This window comes from Zonotrichia albicollis, chromosome 19 (assembly GCF_047830755.1).
Source record: "Zonotrichia albicollis isolate bZonAlb1 chromosome 19, bZonAlb1.hap1, whole genome shotgun sequence".
NCBI lineage: Eukaryota > Metazoa > Chordata > Aves > Passeriformes > Passerellidae > Zonotrichia > Zonotrichia albicollis.
In genome coordinates this window covers 9,829,422-9,856,769 of record NC_133837.1, presented here as the reverse complement: position 1 = coordinate 9,856,769, position 27,348 = coordinate 9,829,422, and the positions used below count along the sequence as shown (strand labels likewise).

The window sequence follows — 27,348 nt, the reverse complement described above, 5'->3', positions numbered from 1 at the left end:
ATCTCTTTGTGTAAAACAAAACTGCCTGAGCAACAGCAACAAACAACAAATTAATCGCCTGTACAGGCTGTCTTAGCTCCTGTAAGCTTGCAAGCCTTTACAAGGCTTCTTTTATAAGTTATCCTCAGTGGGGGCAGGCTCTGAGATGGCACAGGCTTACAGCTAATTTGTATATGCATTATCACCTCACATGCATAGATTTAGCTATCTTTCTGAGCATACACTTTACCAGTTTGGATGCATAATTAAAGCAATTGCATTTGCAAATTAGGCAGATGGAATCTTATGCTTAGCCATCTGGGGGTGGAGGAACAAACCAGGTCTGAAAGAGCTTGCTCCAAGATTTGTATAATTGTTAATTAGCCCTGATGTCAAACAAACCTGCTGCATTAGAGCCACTGTCTGTACTGGCTGAATGTTTGTCAGGGAGCTCCAAAGGCTCAGTGTGTACACAGGCTGCTGCAGGGGGATCTTCCACTGAGCAAACATGACAGCCTGGTCCTTCTGAGAGAGCTGCTAACTGCTCTCAAAGCACATCCAGCCTCCCAGAACCAAGCAAGGCAAGACACTCAGCAGCAGTTGTCTTGGATCTTGCTGGTTTCAGCTGATATCCCAAAGCCAGCAAAGCCCAGAGCTTGTGCTCTCAGTGCCCAGGCAGTCAGGGAATTGCTCCAAGCTGGACCAAGCTGCTTAAACACAGTAATCACTGCAGGGAGCCACCTCCTGTTAATCACTGGGGGAAGGCAAGGGGCCATCTGAGGTGATGGCACTGCGACCTGCTCTGCCCATCCCTCCTTAGCCTTCGTTTGTAGCCTGTCCCTCCAACACAGAAGAGCACTGACCTCCAATTGATGTTCTTATACTTCTTTTAAACTGAGGAAAAATGTGTTGCTGTTGTTCTCTTTGAGTTGTTTCAGTGAGAAGATGTTTTACCCTAACAACTCTCTCCATTGTGATATTTCTCCTTTGCTCTCTCTTTCCTTCATTGATTTAGAAAACACTTGAAAAAGAACTTTTCTTGTAAAAAAAGCAGAAAAACAAAGAAGAAAAAAAATGTCCACAGAGTCTCTCTCTCAGTCTTCTCATGTCTATCATCCAAAGATCTGTATCTACAACTAGGGAAGATGAGGGGGAAAAATTGTTGAAATTGTTGTGGTCCTCTGTTGCATTAAGGAAGCCTGTTCATACTGAAAGATAATATTTTCACAGAGAAATATCCAACAGGTACAAGGCTTCTCTTAGCATGTGTGAGATGCCTTTTGCTAGGTAAAAGATGTATCTCTGTTTCAAAGATACTTTGAGCCACCTAATGACCTCTCTGTGCCCACAGAAGAAAGCTTAATTCCAGGTTAGTTCAGAACAGCCTTTTAGAGATGTTCTGCATGTGCTCCCTCACAAAGTTCATTCTTTCCCTCTGGCTTTGCCCCTCTTATGGACACGAATAAATTCAGACTGAAACTATAAAATTGCCTGAAGATGCCAGACAGTTGACTGGAGCTGCTGATCTGCTTATTCCAATTATAGTGATAAATGGGATTTCCTGCCTACCACAAAACAGTCAGTGCTTTTCCCTGTTGCAGCACTTCAGTGGAAAAGATAATAATTTCCAGACTCAAGGAAAATCATCATTTCAGCATCAAGAAGGGCTGGCCACCCTCTGTAGATGATCACCTCATCAGTGCAGAGATTGCCAAGGGAGATGGGCAGGAAACTCCAAAGCTGCTATGTCCATGCTTAGGATCATATCAAAGATTTCTATGCTATGCTAAAGATTTCTGTTGAGCAGAGGATCCTAAGGGAGGCACCCTGAACTCCTCTGTTACTGTTACAAGGGACTGGCTCTGTTCAGTCACCTGAACTCAGCACAACCCCATCAGTCCAGTGTCCTCTCTGCAATAATGCTTGTGCTGCCCATGGAGCCCAGAAAACAGCCAGGGCACTGCAAATGCATCACCATGACATTTCTGAAGATCCTCCTCAATAGAACAAAACAAAACAGGGAAAGATCTTCTTAGATTTAAGAGGAAAATATTGCAGGATCATTGTAGATGACCAAAGCCTCCGCTGGCTCTTTTGAGGAGGTAGGAAACTTGTCCACTGTTCAGCAGAAAGCTCTGCCTCCCTTCTTCCAGAGAGGAAGATAAATCACAGGACCTTGCACACCCTACACAGAAGCTAACATGGAAGGGACATAAAAACATTTGCCAGACCATCTTTAGAGCAAAGGATATGGAGAGAAGGTCCAGGTTCCCTCTACATGCTGCAGTCTTGGTGTAGTTTTGCACCCCACTGAGGCAGGGACACAGTGTCAGGAGTGTGTCAGGCATGGTGAAAAGCCCCCACAATCCCTCAAGATGTGGATGAGTGGATTTACTGAGCCCTTGTTGAAATCAGACGTCTCAGGAAGGAGGCATCCTGCTGGTCCCCACCTGCACACATTGCCATGGCACCAAGGAGGAGGTGATTCCAACGAGACAGCACAGCTGACTGCCAGGGCTCACACACAGCAATCCTGGCCCCACTCACAGGGCCTTTGGATCAAGCTAGGAGGAGATGGGCATGAGGAGGGACAGAGGATTAAGTCAGTGTTGCTGCTCTCACCAGTTCTTGATGAGAAGTCTATTTTGTTCCTCAGACTGACTTTGGAAGACTCAAATCTTCCCAAATAGAATCTCGCATATGGTCACAATTTGCTGACTGGATTTTGGAATTACATAATATTGGTATTTATGAGCCAAGTGTTTAATCATCAGCTGAAAGAACACTGGGCCCATTGTTGGCCTGCACATTATCATGGCTCCAGGAGCCCAGGGCAGCCCACCCCACTTCTCTTCATGCAATCGATCTAGGACTTCTTTAATGAGTGTGATATTAAAGCTGCAAGCAGATGGGTACAGCAAACAGTATGTGGAGAGAGAAGATAGCAGTGGGGAACAACACATTCCCTTAGTCCTTCCTGCCTGCAAAATGGTGTTCTGCAGAGAGAAATTTCCCTTGCAGAAGAGCCAGGCTGAGCTGACTGGTACCCAGATGGTGCCATCTCTGCCCTTTGGCACCACCCTACCAAAACAAACCAAGGCTGAGGGCTGGAGCTCAGCTCAAGGGCTGGGTCTGATACCTCTGTGCAAATGGAACATTTTTTCCTACTTAGATCTGAACCTGTCTTCAACACGGAAAACATCAATATTTAGGATGTCAAGAGTAGAACAGTGACAAACTTTGATGAAGTACAAAGCCCTGCTTTTGTTTAGCATACATGGCACTCAAAAATTACTCAGGGATAATCTGCAACTTGCAAAGGAAGTGGTCCATCCCCACTGGCAGACCAATTTCTCTGTCTTCCTTGGATATCTGTAGTACTGTGGCTACCTCAGATAATCAATAGCCAAGGCATGTAGTATTTCCCCATCTCCAGTTTCAGGGCTTGTGTGGGGCACAGCACCCTTTTTATGGTTTTCTTCAGCCTCCCTCAGGAGGTTTGGAAAACATGGATTTCTGCCGATGACGTATTGGCATCTTTGAGACTGGTCTCGAGCTATTTTTAAACACATGCAGCTCTGTGACAGGCAATGCATTCAGCTCTCCAGCTCTGATCCTCCAAGACACAGAACATTAAATCAGAAGTTAGCACAAGCTTTTTAAAAGCCTCTGCCAGCTCCAGTTTTATAACCCACTTTGCTTACAAATGCAACCTCTCCAATCAATTTTGCTTTCAAGATTCACATTTATTTCCTTCCCTCTGCCCACACTTCTACAAAATGCTAATGTGGGTAGAGACAGCTTTCCCCAAAATGCATATCTCAGCATTAAGTTCATCTGTCACAGATGTTCACATCCTCTGAGCCAACCTGGTAGCACTTTCCCAAATAGTATCAAAGGGAAAAAAACCTGAATACCAAATACCAACATTCTGATCTGGTGGGACCAAGCAGTGGTTTACTCAAGGGATTCAAAGAAAGAGGCAGAAGAGACAAAATAAATTATCCCTGCTCAAGGTTTTGCCTGATTCCTATTAAATGTGCCAGGCTTAGGCCTTCCAGCAGAAAAGGTAAAACACTTTCAAATTGCAAGGTTACTTGAAAGAACATTGCTTGCAGGACAAGACTATACATTGTGGTTCAAATAACATTGCTACACAGTGCTTCAAAAATGTGCCTTGTTCACACTAAAAATGAGGTAGAATTAGCCTGTCTCTAGAAGCCAGCAAGGCCAGGGAAAGCAAAGCAGGTAGTGATTCTTGATCTGGAAAATAAAGGACGTGCATTTAATTAGTTAATATATTTTGCCCATTATTGAGATATTACATCAACTTCAAGATACTACAAAGCCACAGCTAAACATTTCTGTTGGAAGCAGCAGTGCTTTGTTTTCCCAAGTCACATGAACTCTGTTTTAGAGCTTACTACTTACTGCAAGCTTTATTACAGCTCACGGGATATTATGTGAAGTAACAGCAACTGCTGTTCAGCAAGAATCCCAGCAAACAATATCTCAAGGATAATTAACTCCTGGCTTGTCCCTTCTCTGAAAGTAGCAAAGTTAGTTAAACACCTTGGTTCTCTATCTCCTGCTGTGGCCCATGCTGCTCACAGCCAGAATTTTCTCTGTGCATCTCTTTTCACAATGCTGCAAAGCAACCAGAGAGCACAGATGCACAAGATGTCTCCACTTGTACAGGAAACACTTTTGTTACTCTGCACTGTCTCAGACACAGCATAAGAAATCCCATCTGAAACTCCTTTCTGCCATTACTACAAACCACAGTGCAGAAACAGAAATGGATATGATTGCAGCATTGTGTTTTACAACTACATGAGCTGAATTTCACACACACAGGAGAAGTAATTTCCAATGAGCTGCCTATCTGATCTTTTTGAGCCTTTTCTGTTTGCAGATCACACCAGGAGTTTTCATCTTCCTTGAATTTATTCATTTCTCAATTTATTTCCCGAGTGCTTTCTGGGGTCTAGTGTCATATTTTAAAACTTTCAATTTCAGAAATTTAAGTTGCTTTGCTGAGAGCAGGCATACACGTGGATGCTGCTATTAAGGTGAGAAGAGCTATAATTACATTTTTGATGTATCTAGAAGTTCACAAAACATTTTGGACATCAGAGGATAACACAGCTTTGCTCAATAGCAGTCCTTTAGCTGGGGATCACAGTGCCTGAGAGAGCAGGCAGAGATCTTGGTGCTCATAATGATGCTGGAGAAAAGGAAAATCATACATACAGAGAGCCTTGCTTGTAAAGCCTCTGGTTTAGTGAAAGGTCAGCCTTTCCATCCCCACACCCAGCAACATCATTTTTGGCAGCAGATCAGTTCTTGCTAAGCTACTGAAACAGACAAATTAACCTGAGCATAAAGCAGAGAGAGCTAATGATCATCAAGCACAAACATGCACCTAAACACCACCACACCGAGGGCTGACAGCTAGGAGGTGAAGGAAATCCCTAATTTCACAGTGATTCTGCATCAAATGTGCTGCTTCTTTCCATCAGGAAGTTCAAAAGAAAGTTCAGAAGGAGCCCTAAAAAAAGTTTGGATGCTGGAAATCAATAGAAACTAGAGGAGAAGTGAGAAAAGAGATGTCATTTGTAAGTAGTTTAATGTTCTGGCATTTGCATTGCCTATTGATTAGAAAGTGCAAAAAATGCAGACAAGGATAGAGGGGCTGGTGACAGGAAAATCAATGGCTTCTTTATAGGAGTCATTCAATAGTAGTGAAGGAAATTTGCTGTTTTGCAAAAACCCCATCACCTGGGTGTGAGCTGGCACAGCCTCCTGTTCCCAAAGGGGGAGAATGTCCAAGCATTTCAGCTCCCACCCACCTCTCATTAGTGCGTGCTGCTCCTGAGCCCTGTGGAGCAAGGAGAGAGAAAAAAGCCCAGCTCTATTCCTGAGCCTGTTGCCAATGTGTTGGCTGGCCCTAGGCCATCATTTCTGTAAAAGAAATTCGATGATGCCTCTTCCTGCTACCTAAGGGTTGTGCAGCCCAATTAGCGAACGCTTGCACAGTACTTTGAATCTCCCCAACTGTGGAACAAGCAGCTGTTACTATAAATACTCTGCTGAGCACTGAGGACCACACTGTTTGTTATGCTGGAGCTGAGGAAAACCTCACACTGTGTAATCTGTTAGAGAGTTGCTGCATTTATTCTACTGTGTACCTAGACACGGGCAAGGGGCTTACAAGACTGCCTGGTTAGATCCAGCAGGTTTATGTCATTCCAGCAAAGTCACTTCACCTTGACACTGCCCACAGCCTGATGGAGGTCATGACCTGGGTCCTTGACAGCTGGGCCATGTTCTCACACTTCTCTGATAATTGTGAAAACAGGACCTATGCAGGACTCTTTCTAAACCAAGAACATGTGCATGAGTGACCATGACAAATAAAGGGATCAAATCCCACACTGTCTGCAGAACACACAGGGATACAAATTACTGTACTCAGCAACAAGGACACATCCAGCTTTCCACAGAAACCTCAGAGATGTCACCAACTCCCATTCCTCTTTGACTTTGTCACCCAGGCTTATATTAATATTGCATTAAATCTGGGATTCAGGTGTTCAATGACAGAGTAAGAACAAGGCAAAGCCTCTGAATGGCCAGTGTCCAAGATACATTGCGAACAACATTTCTAAGCCATCCTGGGCACCTGACAACACGTCTGCAATTGTGTTGACTCAACAAACTGCCTTGACAAGAAACAGAGCGATCCCTTCACTAATTGATTCATTAGTAGAGATAGAGAGGCATCCAGATCATGACTCATGCACTCTGAGACACCTCACCTGGCATAAAATGAACGGGACCTAGAAACAATTTATCCCTGGTGCTGTTGATGCCTACAGCAGTGCAATATGACTCCACCCAGCATGTCAACACAAAGTTATCTATACATTTTTGTCTGGAAGTGGTGAAATCTCTAGATAAAACAGGAGACATCCAGACTGACAACCCTTTGCTTGCAAACAAATGGCTCATTATAGCAGCTAGCAAATGATACTGAGAGCAAAAACTTCCAAAGTAGCAGCAGCCATTGCTTCATGATATTACTACAGTTCCCACAGTTCCTTCCCGTGCAAATTTGTTTCCCTGGAAAAATCAGAAGCAATTTGACTCTTGCTGAAGCAAGTCCATGCAGAATATGATGCAGCAAACACTGGTGTTAATAAAGGGAGGGAAAGAGACACTGTGCCTCAACAGCCCATGTTTTAAGCAGAGCCAAGGACTGACAGGCCAGAGCACTCACCAGGTTGACGAAGTCCTGGTAGCAGATCCTCCCCTCGGAGTTGCTGTCTGCCAGGGCCAGCAGCACCTCCAGCTTGTGGGGGTCCAGCTCCGAGCCGTGCCTCTGGAGGAGCGAGCGGAACTTCTCGGTGCTGATGTAGCCAGTGTTGTCAGGATCAAACTGGGACAGGAGGGGAGAGAGCCACAATTAACAACCCCATGTTACACACAACTCTGTCCTCCTATGCATTCATCACCCACTGCAAACCCACAGGGACCCAGGGGCTGCTCCAGGCTTTGGTGACACTGCCCTGCTGCAGAGAGGGGTGAGTCCAGGCATCATCATCCATCCAAGCTTCAACTACATCAGCTCCCTTCACCTTCCTGCCCTCTGCATCATCATTTCTCTTGTCTGTTTTTTATATCTCTTTCTAGCTGGAGCATCAAGCAAACCAGAGATACAGTTTGTGAGATAAAATGCACTGAAAACAGTTTTACTGCACTATTTCCTAACACAATTGCACAACAGGAATATGCCACCCCTCCTCAAGCCCCTTCTATGCTCAGTGTTTCTGACAGTCACCTTTCCAGATCATCTCTACAGATGCCTTCACTATGGTAAGTGCTTTCACTGCTGAAGAGCTATTTCAAGACAGTTGGGAAAGAAAATCTTCGGACAGGAAGCAAAGCAGATGAACACCATGTCAAACTAAAAGTGACAAAGCAGCCACATGCCATTTTGAGAATGTAAAGCAGAGTCATTAGAAGGAAAGTCCCAGGTGGGACCTGGAGTGAATCCCACTCTGACCCAAAACATCACTGTTTTCCCTGAGCCTAAGTGGCTAATCTAGACATGCCACTGATGAAAAGAGACACCTTTACAAGGCTGTCCAAACTAATGACTGCTCCAGTGGCCTCTAGGGCACTCTGTGAGGGGCTGCCAGCTCACAGGGCACAGCCTCAGCTGACAAAGGCAGTGCTGGCACCACTCCAAACACCTTTCTGATGATCTTGGAACACGAGTGGCTGCAAGCTGCCAGAGCAGCCTGCACTAGCCCTGGTGCAGTCTGATCTCTACCAGTTCTCTGTTGCTGGGAGATTTTGCCTTTGATTTCCCAAACTTGGCCGTGAGGACCCTGGTGCTCGCTGGCCTCCTTTTGTAGATAATGATATCAGGCTTGTTGGCTGGATTGAATGGCTGTCAGGGGGCAGGGTGGTCAGGAGGGAGTCTTTTCATGGAAACATTTGGGACATAATAGGCCTTGGCAGAGCCAGAAAGGTCCTATCAATCCTCACTCTTTCCTAATGGAGAACAAAAGTTGTACAGGCGCTGGGCCTTCGATCAGACACAGTGGAGGGAAGTGCCTTGGCAAGGGAGGGGTAGGAAGGAGGATGTGGCAGAGGATGCAGCCTGGCAGCAGCAGGGCTGGCACGGCTCTGCAGTGAGCAGAACAACTATAAAACAGAGCAGCCTCGGGCATGGCTGCTTGTTCAGAGGCTGTAGTGCCCATGTGTGAGGATCTGGCTCCATCTCCGCCTGGCCTGAACCCCTTTGTCCCTCTGCTCTGCTCTCCCCAGCTGCTTGGCTGAGAAGGAGCTGTCTAACCTGAGGAGGGCAGGTCACAGCTCCTTGCTGGAGTAGGACTATCTCCCTTTGGCCAAAGCAGCAGCCCCTCAGTGAAGAAGCCGCTGGGGATTACACAAAACAAAATAAACCAAGTGACCTGCGGACAGTCAGAACTGGGCACTCTCCTGTTCTCTGTCAAAGGTTGTCCTGCCCTTGTGAGGTGGCCTGGAAGTACCTCCCTGACAGATGGCACCCAGAGCCAAAGGTGGATTTCATCAGCTGTTTACTGTTAAACAAAGGCTTAATATTAATCCCTGGAGAAGTTTAGCTCCTCTACTCTGTCCCACTCTGATGCTTTGAGTTAACAGATTAAGCTCTAAAACCAGCCCCAAAAGTCAGGGCTTCTGCACTCAGGCTCAGCTCTGGTGAGTTTGGGCTCTTGCTGTGACTCTCAGGCCAGCCTGTTTGTGGTGCACAATCCCAGCCACACCTACTCAGGAAATAAAGTATTATTAGCACAATACCTGGGATGACCTTTCTCAAGGGGAATTTGTAGGAGCTGTGAGATGAGTCATTCAGTGAATGGATCTAAGACCTGCAGCCCCATGGATACTGCTCTGTTCATCCCTGTTTCTCAAAAACATTTGACCTAACCAACATCTTACTTAACTGCACCACTTCAACTATGTCTTGATATTTAAAATATCAGAACCTAGCTTGTCTAGGATAAAACCATTTGCTCCTTGAAGGCTTAAGTACCTCTCTACTTTGAGGGCAGGGTCAGCACCCAACGTGTGGGACTCTCCCCATGCTGTGTGGTCACTGACTTTGCAGCAAGACCAAGGGCTGCAGCCCCAGGGAACATGGCTATTCCTTCAAAGGGCAGATGAGATACAGAGCTGCAGCACACAGGCCTCCAGAGAACAAAAGAGCTGCTGAGATCACAAACCATTTTCCCAGATTTTGTTCTGCTTTCAAGCCTTCCAAAAAGAAACATTTTGTAACCAAGAACAGAAATTACACAACAGCTTCAGAGCTTCAACCCAGCCCACAAGGACACACTAATGAGTTCAGGCTCACTAGTGCTGGAGCTGATGCATCCTCTCACTCAGGATGTTGTTGTGACTGCTGCCTTCCAAAGGCACAGCTGAAGCTGTAGCTGTCTGGTGGCTACAAGTGAATCTGCTTCTTTCTCTCACCAACAGGCACCAGCACTCCTCCTTCAGCTCACTGAAGTCTTGCTGTTTGTTCCACAAAAGTCAAAGCAGTGGCAGAAGGTGGCTGGTGTTTTCTGTAATGTAATTTGGCTATCGAGTCTCTTCTCCTCTTCCATGTTATTATATATAATTATTTTTGGCACCATGTTAATGATAATAATTAGAAATAAGTGTGAAGTAAAACAGTGGATCTGAACAATGTGAGAGTAAGAGATGAACAATGAGCAACTGGCATCTGAACTCAAATACCTCAGAGCAGGGCTAGAGCACAGGCTCTGCAACCTGGAGCAGAATGTTTTACTGTCAACCTCAGCTGTAAAGAAGTCCTCTTATTTATGTTTAAACAAAATTTTAATTGTGCAACATTTCTCCATAAAAAGCATGTAAACATTTCATCTGTCACCACTCAAAATCCACACCAATACTTCAAACTGCTTCAAGCCCTGTTTCTGATATCACAGCTATCCACAAAAATCAAGGGGTTGGTTGAGCAGGTCCTGCATATCCTATGTCCCTACACAAGGCAAATCAGAGAATCACAGAATGTGCTGAGTTAGAATGGACCCATTAGGATCATTGAGTCCTCCATGCTCCATCCAGCTCCTGCCCCTATGCAGGACAGCCAAGAATCCCATCATGTGCCCAGGAGTGTTGTCCAAACATTTCCTGAACTCAGACAGGCTTGGTGCTGTGACCACAGCCCTGGGGAGCCTGTTCCAGTGCACAGCCACCCTCAGATACTCAACCCAGACCTCTCCCTCACTCAGCTCTAGCTGTTTCCTTGGCTCCTGTCGCTGGTCATACAAGCAAAGAGATCAGAACCTGCCCCTCATGTGGATGTTGAAGACCACAGTGAGGTCTCTCCCCAGGCTCCTCCAGGCCAAACAAACCAAGTGACCTCAGCCACTCCTCACACGGCTTCCCCTCAAGACCCTGCATCATCCTCATGGCCCCCTTTGGACACTTTTTAACAGCTTCATGTCTTTTTCACAATATCATGCCCAAAACTACACACAGCAGTCCAGGTGACGCTGCACCAGCGCAAAAACGTGTGACAGCAGACTCAAAACACTCAGCTCCATCAATTATAAAAGAGAAAACTGACCTTTGCAAGCCGCTTCATGCATTTATCCATGGTGATCTCCTCTGGGGCCAAACACCCCCCAAGCCCAGGCGAGCACCAGGATCTCACCCGAGGCCAGGCAGTGCCTGCAGGCAGCAGCAGGGCCGTGCTGAGCCTGCTCAGCCCCACGGGGAGCAAAGCTCCCCCAGCACAGGCACCTTCCCTCAGCACAGCTCCTTCTGCCTGGGCAGGATCTCGGGCAGGCAAGTGATCAGGGATGAGGACGCCGTTTGCCCCCCCTCGTGCCCCCAGACAATGGGACACTAACGGCAATTTCATGCAAGGTTTCATCCGCATTTCAATGACAATCACCCTTAACTCCCCTGATCCTCAACCAGGCTCTTAAGCAAAAATGTAAATATGTTAATGACCGTAGCAGCCATCTGACCCAGGATCTTAATTCCCTGGCCCAAAACAATCTGTTTTTCTCCTGTTTCTTCCTTATATTAGAGAAGACACACCACAAACTAAAGGTTTCCCAGCAAAGCTAAAAGACAAAAGTAAGGTGAGGGGACCTCACAAAATGTGATGAAAATAGAAATTCAGTTGAGGAAGGAAAATGAAATCTCAAATTGTTCCTCTTCTTTAATTAAAGACACATCAGCCACGGTTGAGTGAGCAAGTAGGGTGGAGGCTGGTGCTGCAGACAGACAATGAGTATCTTGGGAAAACTGAGACATTTCAGAGTGCAGGCAGCTGCTCCTCTCCCCATGGCAAACAGCCCTCAAGGCCATGGGGGCAGCTGGAGAGTCAACAGCTGAGCTGGGCACAACAGCAGGATCCTTGGCTGGCTTTAGGATTGCAGGAACAGTTTGCTACCACCCATAGTTTCCTCATTGAAGGGCTTTGTCTAAACGTCACCAAAGCCACAGTTGTCTTTCCAGTGGGCGAGGCTCCAAGCAACTTCATCTAATTTGGAAATCAGCCTTGAGTTAGACCAATTCCTTGAAATCTGAGTCATTCTGAGGTCCAGTGGTGTCTTCACTTTCGGCCTGGCAGTGTCAGGCCTCCTGGCACCGACCCCAGCTCTGCTCCAGACTAGGAGATTCTGCAAAGAACTTGCCCTGAGCTTCAGCTTCTCCTCCTATTATATAGAAATGACAACTCCTGATTCATTTCCCACCAGAAAGGAGCTCTCAATAGCTGTCCTATTTCTTATTTACATGTAGGTCCTTTTCCACTGGAAAGTGGAAATTGCATGCAGCATCTTTTCATCTTCAAGGATTTCAGAAACCACTCTGAGCTTTGCTGGCTGGAACTCAGGTGGCACAGTCTCTGCAGTCTAGGAATACTTAATGATCCTGCTTTCTCTTCCAAAGGAGAGAAGTGCATGGGAGAAATCCTGATCCAACAGAGAGGAAGGGCAGTCAGAGGTAAATGCATATCCCACCACCCTGAAATCCAGCTTCCCACCATTTAAAGTCACCTCATCTGAGTTGCCTGAGCACACATGGTAAGCCATTAGTGCTGGCTCCAGTGACGCACAGCCACCTCCCCTGTAAATAATGAATTTACTCACCACTGCCCAGACAATATAAAGTGATTAAGGGCTGTCCAGCAGTACTTTTAGGGCATGTTAGATTGCTTTGACCTGAGGTGAACCCGAGGGCTGGAAACATCACCCAGCTCTCAAAAGCCAGATTGCTTTTAAGCACAGAGCATAGTCCCTCCCCAAGCAGTGTTCCCAGAAACACCTGCTCCTCGGGAAAGATGCAGTGAGAGCACAGGGCTGCCCAGCTCAGCTCTCAGCTAGGCCAGGAGGCATCCCAGAGAAGAGGGCCTGGATTTGATTACCTGGATTTGGGTGTCTCTGCATGTAGCACATGGCAAAGTTGAGATAAATGGGGCTGGTATAAGATTCTCTTTTCCCTGAACAGCAGAATAGCCTGAAAGACCAGGCTCATGAGCTAGTTGGCCAATCTACAGAGGCATTTCTGTTCTAATCTATTTCTCCTACTGTCTTAAGCATAAAGACAAGAAAGGGACCTACATTACTACCATCTGTTGTTACCTTCTGCAGAAGCACTTCATCTAAACAGACAGTAGAAGCACAGATTCAACAAGAATGAGAGAATCAAAAGATTCTCTCAGGAGTGTGCCACTACTCAGTTCTGAGGCAGACTGGAGAGAGGGCTTGGAGCCAGATTTGATTTTTCGTTTTGCCAAGATTGCTGGAGTGAGCCCGCAGACTTTTGTGGTGTTGTGACCTCCCCACCTACAGGGCACAGGCACCACACCTGTGTTTGTGTGATCCAGCACAGCGAGGGCTGGGCAGAACTTAGAGCTGCAGTGGCTGGAGGATGGCTGCAATGGCAAAAGGCAATGGCCAAGCCACCAGGCCAAGCAGCACAGGGACGCTGTGAACAGAGATGGCTTCTGGGGAGGTGTCAGGTGCAGGAAACGATCAGACTTCCCAAAGCCAGTGACAGCTGGACACCACACTGAACTTCTTGACTCTACAGAGTTCTGCATAACCTGGTCCATAACCACCATAGGCCAAGCAAATCCTACACTTGGAGACCCCGGTAATTTCTGACCCACAGCCTGCGGGGGAAGCCTACCATGCTCAGCCATATACTCAAATTCATGTTTCTGACTCCATGCTCATTTTTAACACAACTCTCTTCCTTATCCATCCTCTGCCTGTGGGTTTCTTGCTGCAAGTCCTTGCTAAGACAGGACAGAGCTGAGAGGTGCTCACAGGACCCACTGAGTGGGTTTTCAGTCCTCGGCCACCTCGACATCCCACCACTCTGAGCAACCCCTCTGCCTCTCTCCAAATCAGCCTCCTGGCAGAATACTTCCAGAAACAAGCCTCTAGTCTCAGCTGGGGAATTACAGACAGTGTTCAAGCCACCCAGAACTAAATTATTCAAAATACACCACTGTGCTGGCTTTGAAACCAGAGCTGCTCCCCAGAAAGAAGCCAGGGTAAATAAAAGCTCCATTACCAGCATCACTGACAGGGAAGGAGATGCAGCACTGAAAGTGAGGGAGATAATTACATGATTAACGAGACAGTATGGGTGGCAGGAGATGCCCTCCATTACGCCACAAGGCCTAATGCAAAGAGACATGTTTATAGACTGAGCCTTCTCCAGCTCTGCTTCTTCCTGTTTTATTATTTATGGCAGTGCATTAAGGCTACTAGAAAGAAGCTGAGGCATTCTAAAAAGTCACAGGTGAGGTTTTTTTTAGGTGAAAATATTCTTTTTAATCTTGATCCAGCACTGACCATGCTGCACGTTCCTACATGGGCAGTTGTCTCAGCTGCAGTAACAGGCTGGGCAGGCAGTGACCCAGACAGGTGAGTCACACATCCAACAGCACCAGCCCAATCATTCCCAAGATTGTGGACAAGATTAAGCCAACAAGAGACCACCTAGTGATTGGTGTGACCAAACTCACATGAACAGTTGAAATACTTTCTTAAATCCTGAGGCAAGGGGTTTATAACTTTGCAGAACTGCTTGTCAGCACTGGCCCCAACATTTTTAATGTACGAATGCCCAATCTCTTGCTCTCCCTTTTGAATTCCTCCAGGTTTTAGGCCTCCACAATCTCCTGAAGCAATGAGTTCTGCATTTAGATAAAATAAACTCCACTTTTCATCGGATGGTGTAAGGCATTAAATATCAAAAGCTGAAAACAGCAATATCCTTAGTATCATAAGACACGTGATATTCTCATTCACCACCACATAATTATTGTTTAGGTGGTTTTAGACATATCTGACTGGAAAATCTCAAAATTCTCTATTAATATTAATTAAATCTCTCAGGGCTTCTACATGATGAGGGAATGTAATATGTAAGTTACTTCATTCAGATCCAAAATGCAACACACTCTGGGTGAGATGCTGCATTGATTTGCATTACATAACTCACCAGAAGACATAAGCATGCACAGTCAATCTCACAGCTGGGAGACAGGCTCTAATCACTACTGCTACAAAAAAAAGCTAAAAAAGAAAAACCCAAAGCAAACCAGAAACTGACACACAACAGTGAGAAGAACTGTTCAGGGCTGTATTTCACACCAAGCTCCTGCAGTCGATCCCTGCTTACCCCTGGGTCAACTACTGATACATAAGATTTCTGTAAAATTCACTGCTATAGATAATGTCTCCTGTCACAGCTGCATCTATGCTAGTACAGTCTAGCATATGAGTCTGTGAGTCTTCTCATTCAAAACAGGTTTTTGGGCTGATATTATATGGAAAAAGTTGCATAGGTGATATCAGTGTGAAAGAGTCAGGGGAGTTGAAATGTTTCTGGTTTTTATGTGGACAAAAGGCCAATGAATAGTCTCTATCACATGATGATGATGATGCACTTTCTGTCCCAGCAGTAACTCTGGAGAATGTTACACAGCAGCTGCTAAAGTTAGTTTTGAATCAGCAGGTCAAGGTAACTTTCATCCAAAAGGTTTTAAAAAGTCATTACAAATACTGATTTTCTGCAAGTCTGGGCACACTGGAAGAACATCAAGATCTGCTTGCTCCCGTTCTTCCAGTTTTGAATCAGCAGCACAGCCCTCCCAACCATGGCTCCAAAACTCCTGTGCAATCACAGTGACAGGCACACACCCTGCTCCCTGAACTGCCCAGCAAGAATTTAATGGCATACAGCAGGTCCTGATGGTCTAACAGCACCCCACAGCAAAGGAACAAATGACTGATATTGAGTAACACACACTTGAAGGAGGACTGGTCTAACATCAGTCAGAACAGGCCATAGAAAACAGATGATGTCCAGCTGATATTATCTGGATGAGAACACAAACTGGGCACAGATCATAAGCCAAGGTCGCTGGTATGACTGATTTCTGCAGCGCATCTGACATCACCAGGCAACCCTGACTCTGAGGATTTACTGTGACACAAACTCAGGCTGTCACACATTCAACATGCTGAAATCTGACTATTTGACAGGTCTCAAAAATAAATCTAAGCCAGGGAGCCACCATCAGGTGGCAATGCCACTAATGGGGTCCCAGGAGAATTCATTCTTCCTCCTACAGAATTCTCATTAGTGACTTTGGAGCAAACTAAGGAAAAGTCTGTTATCATGCTCACAGATGAGTTAAAGCAGCAACTCACTAAGTGTGAGCAAGGTTTTTTGGTAAATCTGGGCACTTGCAAACAATATATTTTACAGTAAAAATAAACAGTAAGCTATCTGGCCAGCAGCCAAGAATGCCAGCCAGGGCACAGGGTGGGGAATGCCATCAGCAGCAGCAGCCATTCCCAGCAGGGGAAAAAACCCTTGCTTGTTATAGAGAGTGCTCTCAAGGTAACACTGCCTGCAAAAAGGGAAATGTGACCTGCAGGTTTGTAAATGAGGTGACATTACCTCTTTGGCACCTTTTACTGGTACAGTCTGACTGGCTGCACTGACAGGCTCAATTCATTACCTTATGAGAGGGAAGGTTAAGCAATGACTTGATCACTGTCCACAGAAACAGATATTTGTCAGTACAGGAGCCTCCACCAAGACAAAGGTATAATCACATCTAGGGGCTGGATGTCAAACTGGACAGCCTTAGATCAGCCTAAGTTGATTATTTTCATTATTAACAAAAGAAATGTCTCACTAACTTCACCAGAAGTTTTACAATTAAATTGCAAGTTCTCCTAGGAGATGAGGTATGGCTGAGGTCAAGCAGAAGATCACTCAGAAAACCTTCTTGCCTACATTAGGAGAGACTAGATGATCCCAACAGTTCTCTTCTGACCTGACAGCAAGTTATGAGGGTTCAGAAAAGCTCAAGCTAAACAGATGAATTTAAAACTCCAGCTAACAAGTGCCATAGCCCACATGTAGCCAAAATGACCCACCTGTACTGGAATTGAAACCACACTCCTGGTTACAGCAACAGCCATGGAGCAAACTCCTGCTAAATGGACTGGGAAAGGTATTGAACTCCTTTTGGTATCACAACTGGCTTTGCTCAGTCATGGGGACCAGAAGCTATCAAAGAAACTCTGCTTTCCAAGTGAAACTGGAGCAGAAGTTTAAGTCAGCCTTGTGAAGAGGAGACAGAACTATCACATGATTCCTTGAAATGTCTTGTAGGCACTGGCACTACACTGCAACGACACAACCCTCTCAGAGGTACTGCAGACAGGCTGGTTCCAAATGCAGCCTGGAGCTGGGAGCATTCATTATTCTCTAACTTCTACCATTTAAATGCTTGAGAGCAAGAAATCCTGACTTGCATCTTTCCAGGATGATCACAGGAGTTACAGCTCCAGGAAGGAGCCAGACTGCTGGAAGTTGTGGTGGTTTGAATTGTTTCTCAGGTGATCTATCCAAATCATTCCTGGATGACACCCAGACTGCAGGTTCCCTGCATTGATCTGCAATAGTCATTTCTGCAGTGTTTGCACTTCACCAATGTCTGCTATGTCAAATGTGCTTTGGTTTAAGGGTAGAAGAGATTTGTCCAAGTGCCAAAGTTGCAAAACCACAAGTCAAGAAAATCAAGCTTCATTTTTGATTCCTGTATGCTCTTACTGGATACAAGGGACAGTGTTTCCAGGGTTCTCTCTGCCATAAGTTTTGAAACAGAAAGAAAATGTGTCTGACATTTTAAATCAAATCCTGACTAAATAAACTCCACAGCAGGAATGCAACTAACTTCATAGGAAGAAGTGCTGTTTGTGCCTGGTTCCCAGGCCAAACTTGGCTGCCTGCAGGTGACCAGATGCAGGGCTGGCCTGGGGTTAATGTGCCCTGCCAGGTTCAATGTCTCTGTGGGGCACAAGCACAGTGAATGGGGAATCTCATTTACACACTCACCAGCCTGACAACAAACCACAGCAGGCTTTGAAATCCTACTTTGAGGCAGTTATCAGGGGAAAGGGTCCTTCTCAGAGAACTGACAAGTCCTCCCAGAGCCTGGCCCTGCCAGGCTGAGTCAGGGGCTCCTTTTAGCCTCATGAGACACAGGGGCTGCCCCTTTCACAGCCTCCCACACAACAGAGAGCTGTCCTGTCATCGAACCTGCAGACAGAGCCCCCCCCCTTGCCTGTCTGCACCTCATTTCTGTCTCCTTTACTGAGCTGATCAGATTTCCCACAGGCACAGGGAGAACACAAGCTTTCAGAGCACCTGCTTCCTCCAAGCCTATCCACTCTTCCCAGGCTCTAATATTCCCCTTTTATTTGACCAGACTGTCTTGAATGCAGTTTAACCATTCAAAGCTGAAGCCCCCCATGGGTACCCACGGGCCAGCAGACCTCCCACTTGGTTTTCCTGCCACACTGCAGCAGAGATCTGCTCCTTCAATACCATGGGGTGATGTCTGCACACTGCTGCCACTGTGGGAGCTGCTGGGGACCAGGTGCTCAGCAAGCTGGGAAATCTCTGGCAGAGGCTGTGGTCCATATTTGCTGTGTCTGCATCACAAGCACAGGGTCATGGCTGCATTGAGACCCAGAAACAACAAGGGCTGGCTAATACAATTCATAAGCTCTGTTTCCTGGGGAACACTTAAAACACATATTGGAGAGCAGAGATGGCTTGACAAAACTGATATGGCCTCCGAGTAGATGATTTAAAAGAAGGAAGCAGAGAAGACACAGGCAACAACCATAATTACAGAGCCAGCATAATTAAGAAAATTCATGTTACGTTCCTCAGGAATGAGGAAATCCAACCAACCTCCCAAGGAGTCACCTGAGAGCTGCAACTGCTGCAAACAAAGGGGAAACAAACCAGGAGGGAGAGACAGAAAGACCAGACTGAACAGGAAGGTTAGGAAATTGTAATACTTTTCCTGTTCATGCATCATGATGCATCTCCAGGAAGTGGAGGTAAAAGAAATCTTCTCACCTGCAGGGTAAATAGAGAGACAAATCCACCCAAAACAGTCCCACCAGGTTTCCACTGAGGATTAATTTGCTCATCAGCTGAGGCCAACTTCTAGAAGAGCATCCTCCCAGAGCACACTGCAGACTGCTGAGCTTTGGATGGCCACAGAGAAGGGAGTGCAAAGACACAAAAGGAGGACTGTGGAAGGGGCAGGAGGAGAGGGCAGCCCAGCCTGGGTGAGGGGAAGCCCAGATGAATGGGGAAAGGAAAGCAGGGAGGGGAATGAGCAAGAGGTGATGAATGGTAGGGAGGGCATGGAACTTTTACACAGGGCAGAGAGCAAAGACAGAGCTTGAATGGGGGAGACTGAAAGATGCCGCCTGAATGGAAGGGGAAAGAGGGAGGAGAAATGAGGCAAGAAGAGAGCTGAGCAGCACAAAGTGGGATAGTGCAGACAGAACAGCTTCCCACATGGACTTGACAAGGCCTTAGAGAGACAGACAAGCAGCACAGCATGAACTTTAATCCAGGAGCAGAAAAGCTGCCTGGAGCAGACAGTGCTACCATCGTCTGTCCCTGAATAATCCCTCCACCACTGGGCACCTCCTTTGCTCCCAGCCAACAAATTCTCATGAACCCAGAGCAAATCAAACAGCAGCCACCAAAGGTCAGACTGCCCCCATCAAAGGGAGCTGTAGCAAAACTGAACCAGTGACATGGAAATGGCCCATAGGATAAAGCACCAGGATAATTACAAGCAGCAGCCCAAGAGATGCAAGTGTAACACTGCTCCAAGGGCAGGACAAATGCAGTTTATATGCAGAATATAATGTTTATCAGCAGTGTTATCTGCAGGGCTTGTCTCCCACTTACACTGCAAGGATAAAGTTTTTCCAAACAAAACTTTTCCAAGCAAAGAGATTTCCTGAGATTTCAGTCATGCCAAGGCTTTCCTGAGAATTTGCCTTAAATTTGAATACTGATTGTTTGAATACTGATTGTTTAGAAGTTCCTTCAGATTCTAAAATTCCAAAGCACTGGACATTGCCATTTTCAAAATGTTTCCTTAAAAACTGTCATTTACATTCCTATTCAGAGTGCCCAGATGGTTCAGCTCAAATAAAATTAAATATTTTGCTTGAAAAGGAAAAAGCACTGATTCCCCCAGCCTTTTGGTGAATTTCAAACCAAACTCCCTGTATTATTATTCATCCACCTCCTCCCTTTGCACAGCTGGGGAAAACAAAGCATTTTAAAAGGGCACATCTTATTACTTGAACCTCACTGGCAGAGCTGAAAACTGGGTGCCCTCCTCTCCTCTTTGGGTGGCCAATGTCTCTGTTTTCCTCCCAGGTCCATCAGGCACCACTGTGTGAATATGTGCCAAAGTTATTTTCCCAATGCAAAGCAAATGACACAGTGACTCAGCTTAAAAGAGACAGTGTAAGTACCTAAATCACAGTATTTCACTTCATATTTGTTAGGAACAATGATTTAAAAGCTAATTCAGTGTCTGGAGCAGGTGTTTTGCTTGCTTATAAATAGACCCCACTAACACATAAGCTAAAATGAGAGGTCATAGAAATGCAGTAGAAGGTAGGACACTCCCTGCAAAAACAAACACAATGGAAAGAACCTAAATTTAAATGTCAGACTTGACCCTACTTTGCCTTTTCAACATCAGGGAAGTCAAACATACAAACTAGCTTTTAATGGGTTTCTAGAGGAACCATGAGGGGCCCATCTGTGCCCCAACTGGAGACTCTGTTCTGCCCCTTTCTTTTTTGATGTTCCTTGCACCTAGCAAACATAACAATACCAACGTGGGTAATTTCAGGCAAAAAATGTGAGTCCTGGAGTCAGAGCACAAGCAGCATCTCATCTGAGAAAACACATGAGGATTTCTTTCCCTGCTCCATGTCCTGCCAAAGAAAGAACAAAGGAATTCTTGAGAAATCTGGGCTGGATCATCAATCCCTCAGAGAGATCCAAAAATGTAAGGACAGAGACTTGGGATCTGGCTGTTAGCAATCAGGTCTCTAGGACACAGTACATTTTGAAATGATAATTTGTGCTCTTTACAGTTCACAGTGGTATCACTTCATAAGGAGTTCCACTTTTGAACTGGGAAACAGGCAAAGTAATTTACCCAAGTAATTACCAAAGTAATTTGCAGAGACAAAGTAACTCACCCAAGGATGCAAGAGGCTTAAAATGTTACTGTAGCTGAGATGAGGTGCCTGTGCTCCAGCCACCTCCATGACACACTCCTGCATTGCCACCTAGTAACTAACTAATAAAAGTTTTTAATTGCCAAATACTGAAGGGGGGGACTTTGAGGGATAGAGTAAGATGGAGTAAAGCATCTCCACGAAGCACACTAAGCTTGGTGATATCCACAAGCAACAAGGGAAGATGTCCAGGAGCAAGGGTCTCTCCTGGCAGCAGCAGGGAGATAAGACATGGATGTGGGTCTGTGCAGGCACACACAGCAGGGCAGGGGCACAGAAAAGCTGCTCTGCCAAAGCTCACAAGCTGGAACACTGCAGCTTCCCAGGCCAGTTGAGCTCATGAAGAACCATTACTGCAAACAGAAGAGTTTTGGGTTTCCATCTGCCAGCCTGGGCACAGGGAGATCATGTTACATGTGGCACTGGGGGGAAGGGAGAGAAAATATGATTCATTCTCAATCCAATGAGAGGAGTGAGAGCTGTGCAGCTGCCGCAGTGCAAGCACGTCCTACCAGCACTAGCTATTGCTTTGGGTCAAGAGATCATACCATTTCAGCCTGCTTCCTGACTTCTGCTCCATCCCAGCTGCTTTCCTCTTGCTTTAGTGCCTGCCTGCAGGAACAGCTACCTTTCTGGAAAAAATCCAAACACAAGGAGGAGAGGTTACATGTGCCTGAGGGAAGGGACAAACACAGCAGGCCACTGCTTAGTCTAGAAGCATTCGAGCAGGGTCAACACCTACTGACAAAAAAATAGATAAATACACACATACACACCACACAGGGGAAGATTTCCTTGTATGGGACAGCCAGACACTCAGGCATGCTTGGGGTACCTGGAATCTGCATCTTTGGGAAGCTGGCAGCTCTTACATCTGAATCAGACGTGGTCAGGGACTTGCAGTGCCTGAGACCTGACAAGTTCTCCTCCTTCCAGGAAGGGCTGCTGTACACCCACGCTGCTGGGGACCACAACAGCCCCCTCTCCCCATCCCACTCAGCCTGGGGATCCCAGTTCTTTCCTGCTTCCCAATGACAGTGTCCCATATCAGACAGCCAAGGCAGTGCCACTGCCACAGGCTGGTCGATCTTCTTATGCAAATGAAATTAGGGTAATTGGGACAGTTACAATGAGTCCCTGACAATGTTTGCCTTTGTGCACACCAGTGGTAAATATAGACTGAGCTGCTTTCTAAGGATGGGGTGAGGGGAGAGCTGCACCCAGGGGCAGCAGCTCAGCTTCTCACAGGGATGATGAGGAAGTAAGTGCTGCTTAAACACAAGAATGCTCTCAAAAATGTCAACCTGATAGCAAGGAAAGAGGCAGATGCTGCAAGTAAAATCACTGTCTGGAAGTCTCAGAAATACTCAGGGAAGCACAGCCACTGTGGCAGGTCTGTGGAGCTGTCCCCTGAATTCCAACCCTCATTCCACAGACAGAATGCTTGCAGAGCATTCATCCCACTAAGGAGCTCAGCCCACAGAGTCAGAGCTCTACCAGAGCCACAACTGGACGTGGCACAAACAGCCCAGCCAGAGCAATTGCTGGCAGTCTCCAGGCTGCAGGAGCACAGGGGCTGCTCAGGCTCAGTCCCTCCTGCACTGAGAGCTTTGCCCCATGAATCTCATAACACAAGCTCTACCTTTATTGTAGCCCTCCAGGGCCCATTGCAGCAGCAGTGGAAGAAATCTAAACAAAAAGCAATGGCCCCCTGAAATCCTGTCATGCAAACAAGACTCTTCCCACCCATTGCCAAGAGGCCTGAATGGAAAGGGACTGAACAGCCCCCACCCAGCCCTGCCTGGTGGTCTCTTTGTCTCGTGACCTTCCCCACACAAACACAACCCCACAACAATCAGACAGCCAACACAATGTGCCAGCGCCGGCTTTCCCAGCCCTTCAAGGCAAGCTGGGGAGGGGAGGGGCAGCTGGGGAGAGCTGAAAGGAGCTGGGGGTGACTAACAGATAGCATGGGCAAGGAAATAGCAAGCAGGGCTTTAATTTCTGCTTGTACAGTCTCATGAACCAGGATAAAAATAATGAAAGAATGTTTCTTTATAATGAAAGAAACAAAATAAATTTTTCATCTCAAATGGCTTAAAAGAGACATGGGAATACCAACCAGTGAGATTTTCATAGAAAAATAAATAAATCCAAAAACGCTTCTAAACACTGTGAATATCTCTTAACATCCCCTTCAAGAAGCCAACAAAATTGAGCCCTTTGGTGCAAATTCTGCTGGTTTTACTTGGTTATCTTCATGATTGAGAGTCTGAGATGAATTAGATATAAAGGTTTCCCTCTAGACAGGGAGAAGACATTTTTGCAGCTGCTCTAACACACATGGAAACCCTCCCTGGTGTGATGGCTTCAAAGCACAGAAAGTTTCTGCCAGTCTGTCCTGAATATGGAAAAGAGAGTCACCACTGTGCTACTGCCAGCCAGCAGCAACTGCACCTCCAGGCCCCAGGCTGCCCTTGCAAGGTAACTTTTGCTTGCTGCAGGGCACATTTCACCTTTGGGAAAGAGCAACAAGGGTTTCCAAGGGCTTCCCAGGAGCAGACCAGGAGACCAGCCAGGTAAGGGGAAGCTTCCTCTGAAGTGACACCAGAGCTCAGGGGCACAGGTTTGGTGGTTACACTGACCTGTCCACAGTGCAATGCTGCCTTCTGCAGCCCCAAGGAGTCACTGGTATCCAAAGCTGCCAAATACCTTCAGCTGCCACTGAATTCATGGACTTGAGACAAATATGAAGCTACTCATGAGAATTTTATCTGGGAGACCAAGTCTCCAGAAGAAAAGCAGCTGAGGTTTCCCTACATACTCGCTGATGTCCTTCAAGGAAACACAGCAGGTTCCTTACAAGTTGAAAGATGTGTTTACACTAACCCAGAGCAGGCTGCAGATCCCTGCAATCACAACTAGCCAATTTCAGAGCCAAGACATCATAACCAGGCACCCCTGCTTGCCTCTGGGGGAGTTTTCTTCAAATGCCACAACGAGAGAAAGAAATGTCACGGAGGTGCCACCCACAGCCTCAGGCACTCCACTCTGGTACTTCACCCTGTTCTACTCCTGCTGCCCACACAGCAAATCTGCCTCTTTCAATGGCCTTCTCAGAAACACAGCAAACCAGGGCCCTTTTCTCACACTGCCAAACTGAGACACTGTTCAGTCTAAGCCTGGCACACATCCCTTGAGGACAGGGCAGGCAGAGGTGGATGCAGCACCCACAGAGCAGACACCATGACAGCAGTGACAGACTCTCCACAGCCAAACTCTGCTGTGCTGACATCACCACGATCTGGAGGGGTGGTGCCCAAGGAAGACACAAGTAAAAGATTTTTTTGTCTGACATGAAAGATGCTGGCTGGTAGCAAGGCTTGGATACAGCACTTCACCTTAGAAAATATTAAAATAAATCACAAAAGCCTCAGGGAGAAGGGATCATTTGAGCCTGTATATTCCTTTCACCTTGGCACAACTTTATGGTGCATATCACAATATTCTCCCTGCATAGTTGTTAACGTCCCTTCAGCCCAGGCTTGGGGAAGTGATGAAAAACTGAAGTATTTGCCTCACAGTGCTAAAGGGAAAAACAAGAAGCACCAATGTTTTCAGAATGTAACTCTGCAATATCTGAGGGATCATCACCATCTCATGTGTTTGTAAAATGCAATTCATCACACAAATGCTCTGCCATGGAAGGGGTGCACAGCTTCCTTTAATGAAACCCTCAGCAAAAGAAATTTAATATTTCAATGCCTGCATACTAAAAGAAACATTGTAAAATTAAAATCGGTGGAAGTCCTTACCCTTCTGAAACCAGCAATGAAATTAGCATGGGGCCCAAAGGAAGCACGGGAGGCCCCTTCCAAGAGGCCAGGATTTAATTTTGTATTTAAAACCCCACAGTGGCAGATCTGTACTTATTTTAATGACCCACCAAATCTTTTTAGTCCTCTGTATCCCTCAACAAAAGCCTAATAATGAAATATTATCTACTAAAACTTGGCTTTTCCTGAACAATAATATCTGAACAGATCTCCAAAGACAGCTATTTCTATGGACACCATGAATTTGTACTTCAGTGTTTTGTTTTCAGATATCATTGCATTTCCCACTTTCACAGCTCCCTTGGAATAATATTTGATATAGAAAAAGTTGAAGTGATACTCACAGACAACAGAACAGCCAGCCCTCAGAAACCACAGAGCCTCTCCATTTGTATTGCTTTTTGTAACAAATACAGCCAGAGCCACAGAATTACAAGACATCCTCAGGAGACTTAAAAATTCAAGCAAACCATTGCCATTGCAACATTAAATGCACTCATTTTATGAGCACCAAATTCCACCTATTACCAGATCAGTCATCCTCTGCAGCTACCAATTTACATATCCAGCCTGTGAGCTGCTGAGGGGCCAGGGGACACAAATACAGGAATGCATTAAATCTGAGAAAGGAAACTAATGTCCATTATACCTCAACTTAATGATCATGTTTTCCTTGGGAGCAGCAGCAGAGCCCATGCCTGACAACCCCACACCCTGCAAGGGCGCCCCAGGTGCCAAGAAGCCCTGAACCCTCTGCTGTGAGACTGTGGCTGCCCTGCAAGCAGTGCTCACAAATTAATTACATTCAAGCCCTGTACAAAGAGGGAATTCCTTGGAGCCACCTTCTTACCAAGTCACTAAAACCCTTGCTATTCTACATGGACTAAATTCAAAGGCCTGAACCTTGCTGTGGAAGATAGTTTATCTGAATACGCATTAAAACCCTGGAACACTTTGTCAGGCTTTTGCCAAGCCAGGCAGTATTACCAGCCTTAATGTAACAGCACTTTTAATCTTGAATCAGGCAGTTTGTTGCTGGTACATCTATTATTGCTCCTGGAACAGAAGCGTGGCCTGATAGCACACCTGCAATTCACTCTTTGTGCACAGCTATCCAGGATCAGATGTGTCTCAGCAGCCTGTACCCCCTCCATCCCCTCTCCAGCCCAACCCAGCACCAATTACAGCTATGGCAAGGAGAAAGGTTTCTATTTTAAGCTTCTTGGAAAGGGAACTGGGTGCTGCAGGCAGAAGAACAGACAAAGGGGGGAAGACTCCCCTAAACTGGTTCTCCATTTTTTCAATTGGGCACTACACAGGTAGACAACACCTTGAGGAATTAGGAGCAATTCCACAATCAAATGAATTCAATTCCTTTTTCAGGTCTGCAGCAGGCAGTTCCCCACTGTAACAGAATATGATTACTGATATCCTTATTCCATTTTCCCATCTATGAAACTAAATGAACTGATACTGGAGAATGAGCTTTGAAGTCCTGGAAGAGGAAGGGCTATTGCAGTGCTGAATAAGGCAAATTCCCTACAACCCACAGCCACTGTGGTGATACATGCAAAAACCCTGAGGTGCAGAAGAATCAGGCTCTGAAGGAAACTAAAAAGCTCAGACAAAAGATGAAAGAAACTGAACATGGAAAGTTAATACTGCTTTGAACATTTGCTGAGCAGAAATCCTTCCCAAAAGTGACAGAACAGTGGTTCCCAATCAGGGACTCTGCGTTCAGGCTGTCAGGCAAAGCCCACACCTCCCAGGAGATCTGACTGCAGGGCTTACTCAAAGCCATCTCACAGGCACCAGGTACAGCAGTGCCTTAGAAAGGAAGGGCAGGAGCTGTTAGCTGAGCAGTGGGGAAGAAGCAAACACTGATTATTTATTCACAGGTCTTGCTACTCAAAGTTGTTGCTTCCATCAGATGTCACAGTGATAAGTACCTGTTTAAGAAAAAATCGGGAACAAGAGCAAAACCACCCCCCTGCAGCTAATCCAATTAAGACACAGCATAAAGTTGTAGAGGTTAATCAGATCTGAGCCAATGGGTCTCTCTCTGCTGCTGTTTAGTGACATGTCTGGTGAGCAGAAACACCAGTGACCCAGCCAGCCCCAGAGACAACTGCTGCTCCTCCCTTTCCTGCTCCATCAGGCAGGAGAGTGGAGCACACTGCAGGGCAGCCCCGGGGAGAGAGAGCTGCTGGGCTCAGAGCGTGGCTGTGCCCCTCAGCCTCATCAGGAGCCAGGATGCTGTGACCCAAGGGCTGTGTTAGACACCCCTGCAGCAAGGACCAGGGCTGTGCCTACCACGT

The 27,348-nt window shown here is 46.3% G+C and overlaps 1 protein-coding gene across 4 annotated transcripts in view; it reads right to left on the bottom strand.

Moving 5' to 3' along the window:
• The window catches only part of RHBDL3 (rhomboid like 3), a 60,995-nt gene that overhangs the window by 17,056 nt on the left and 16,591 nt on the right, over nt 1-27,348 (bottom strand). For 3 of the 4 annotated variants that reach the window (XM_074554919.1, XM_074554921.1, XM_026795537.2), the window contains one exon: nt 7,262-7,420. In XM_074554919.1, the coding sequence (XP_074411020.1) occupies nt 7,262-7,420 (159 nt within the window). Of the gene's footprint in view, nt 1-7,261; nt 7,421-21,742; nt 21,827-27,348 lie in introns of all 4 variants that reach the window. The other variant, XM_074554918.1, reaches the window with a different exon arrangement.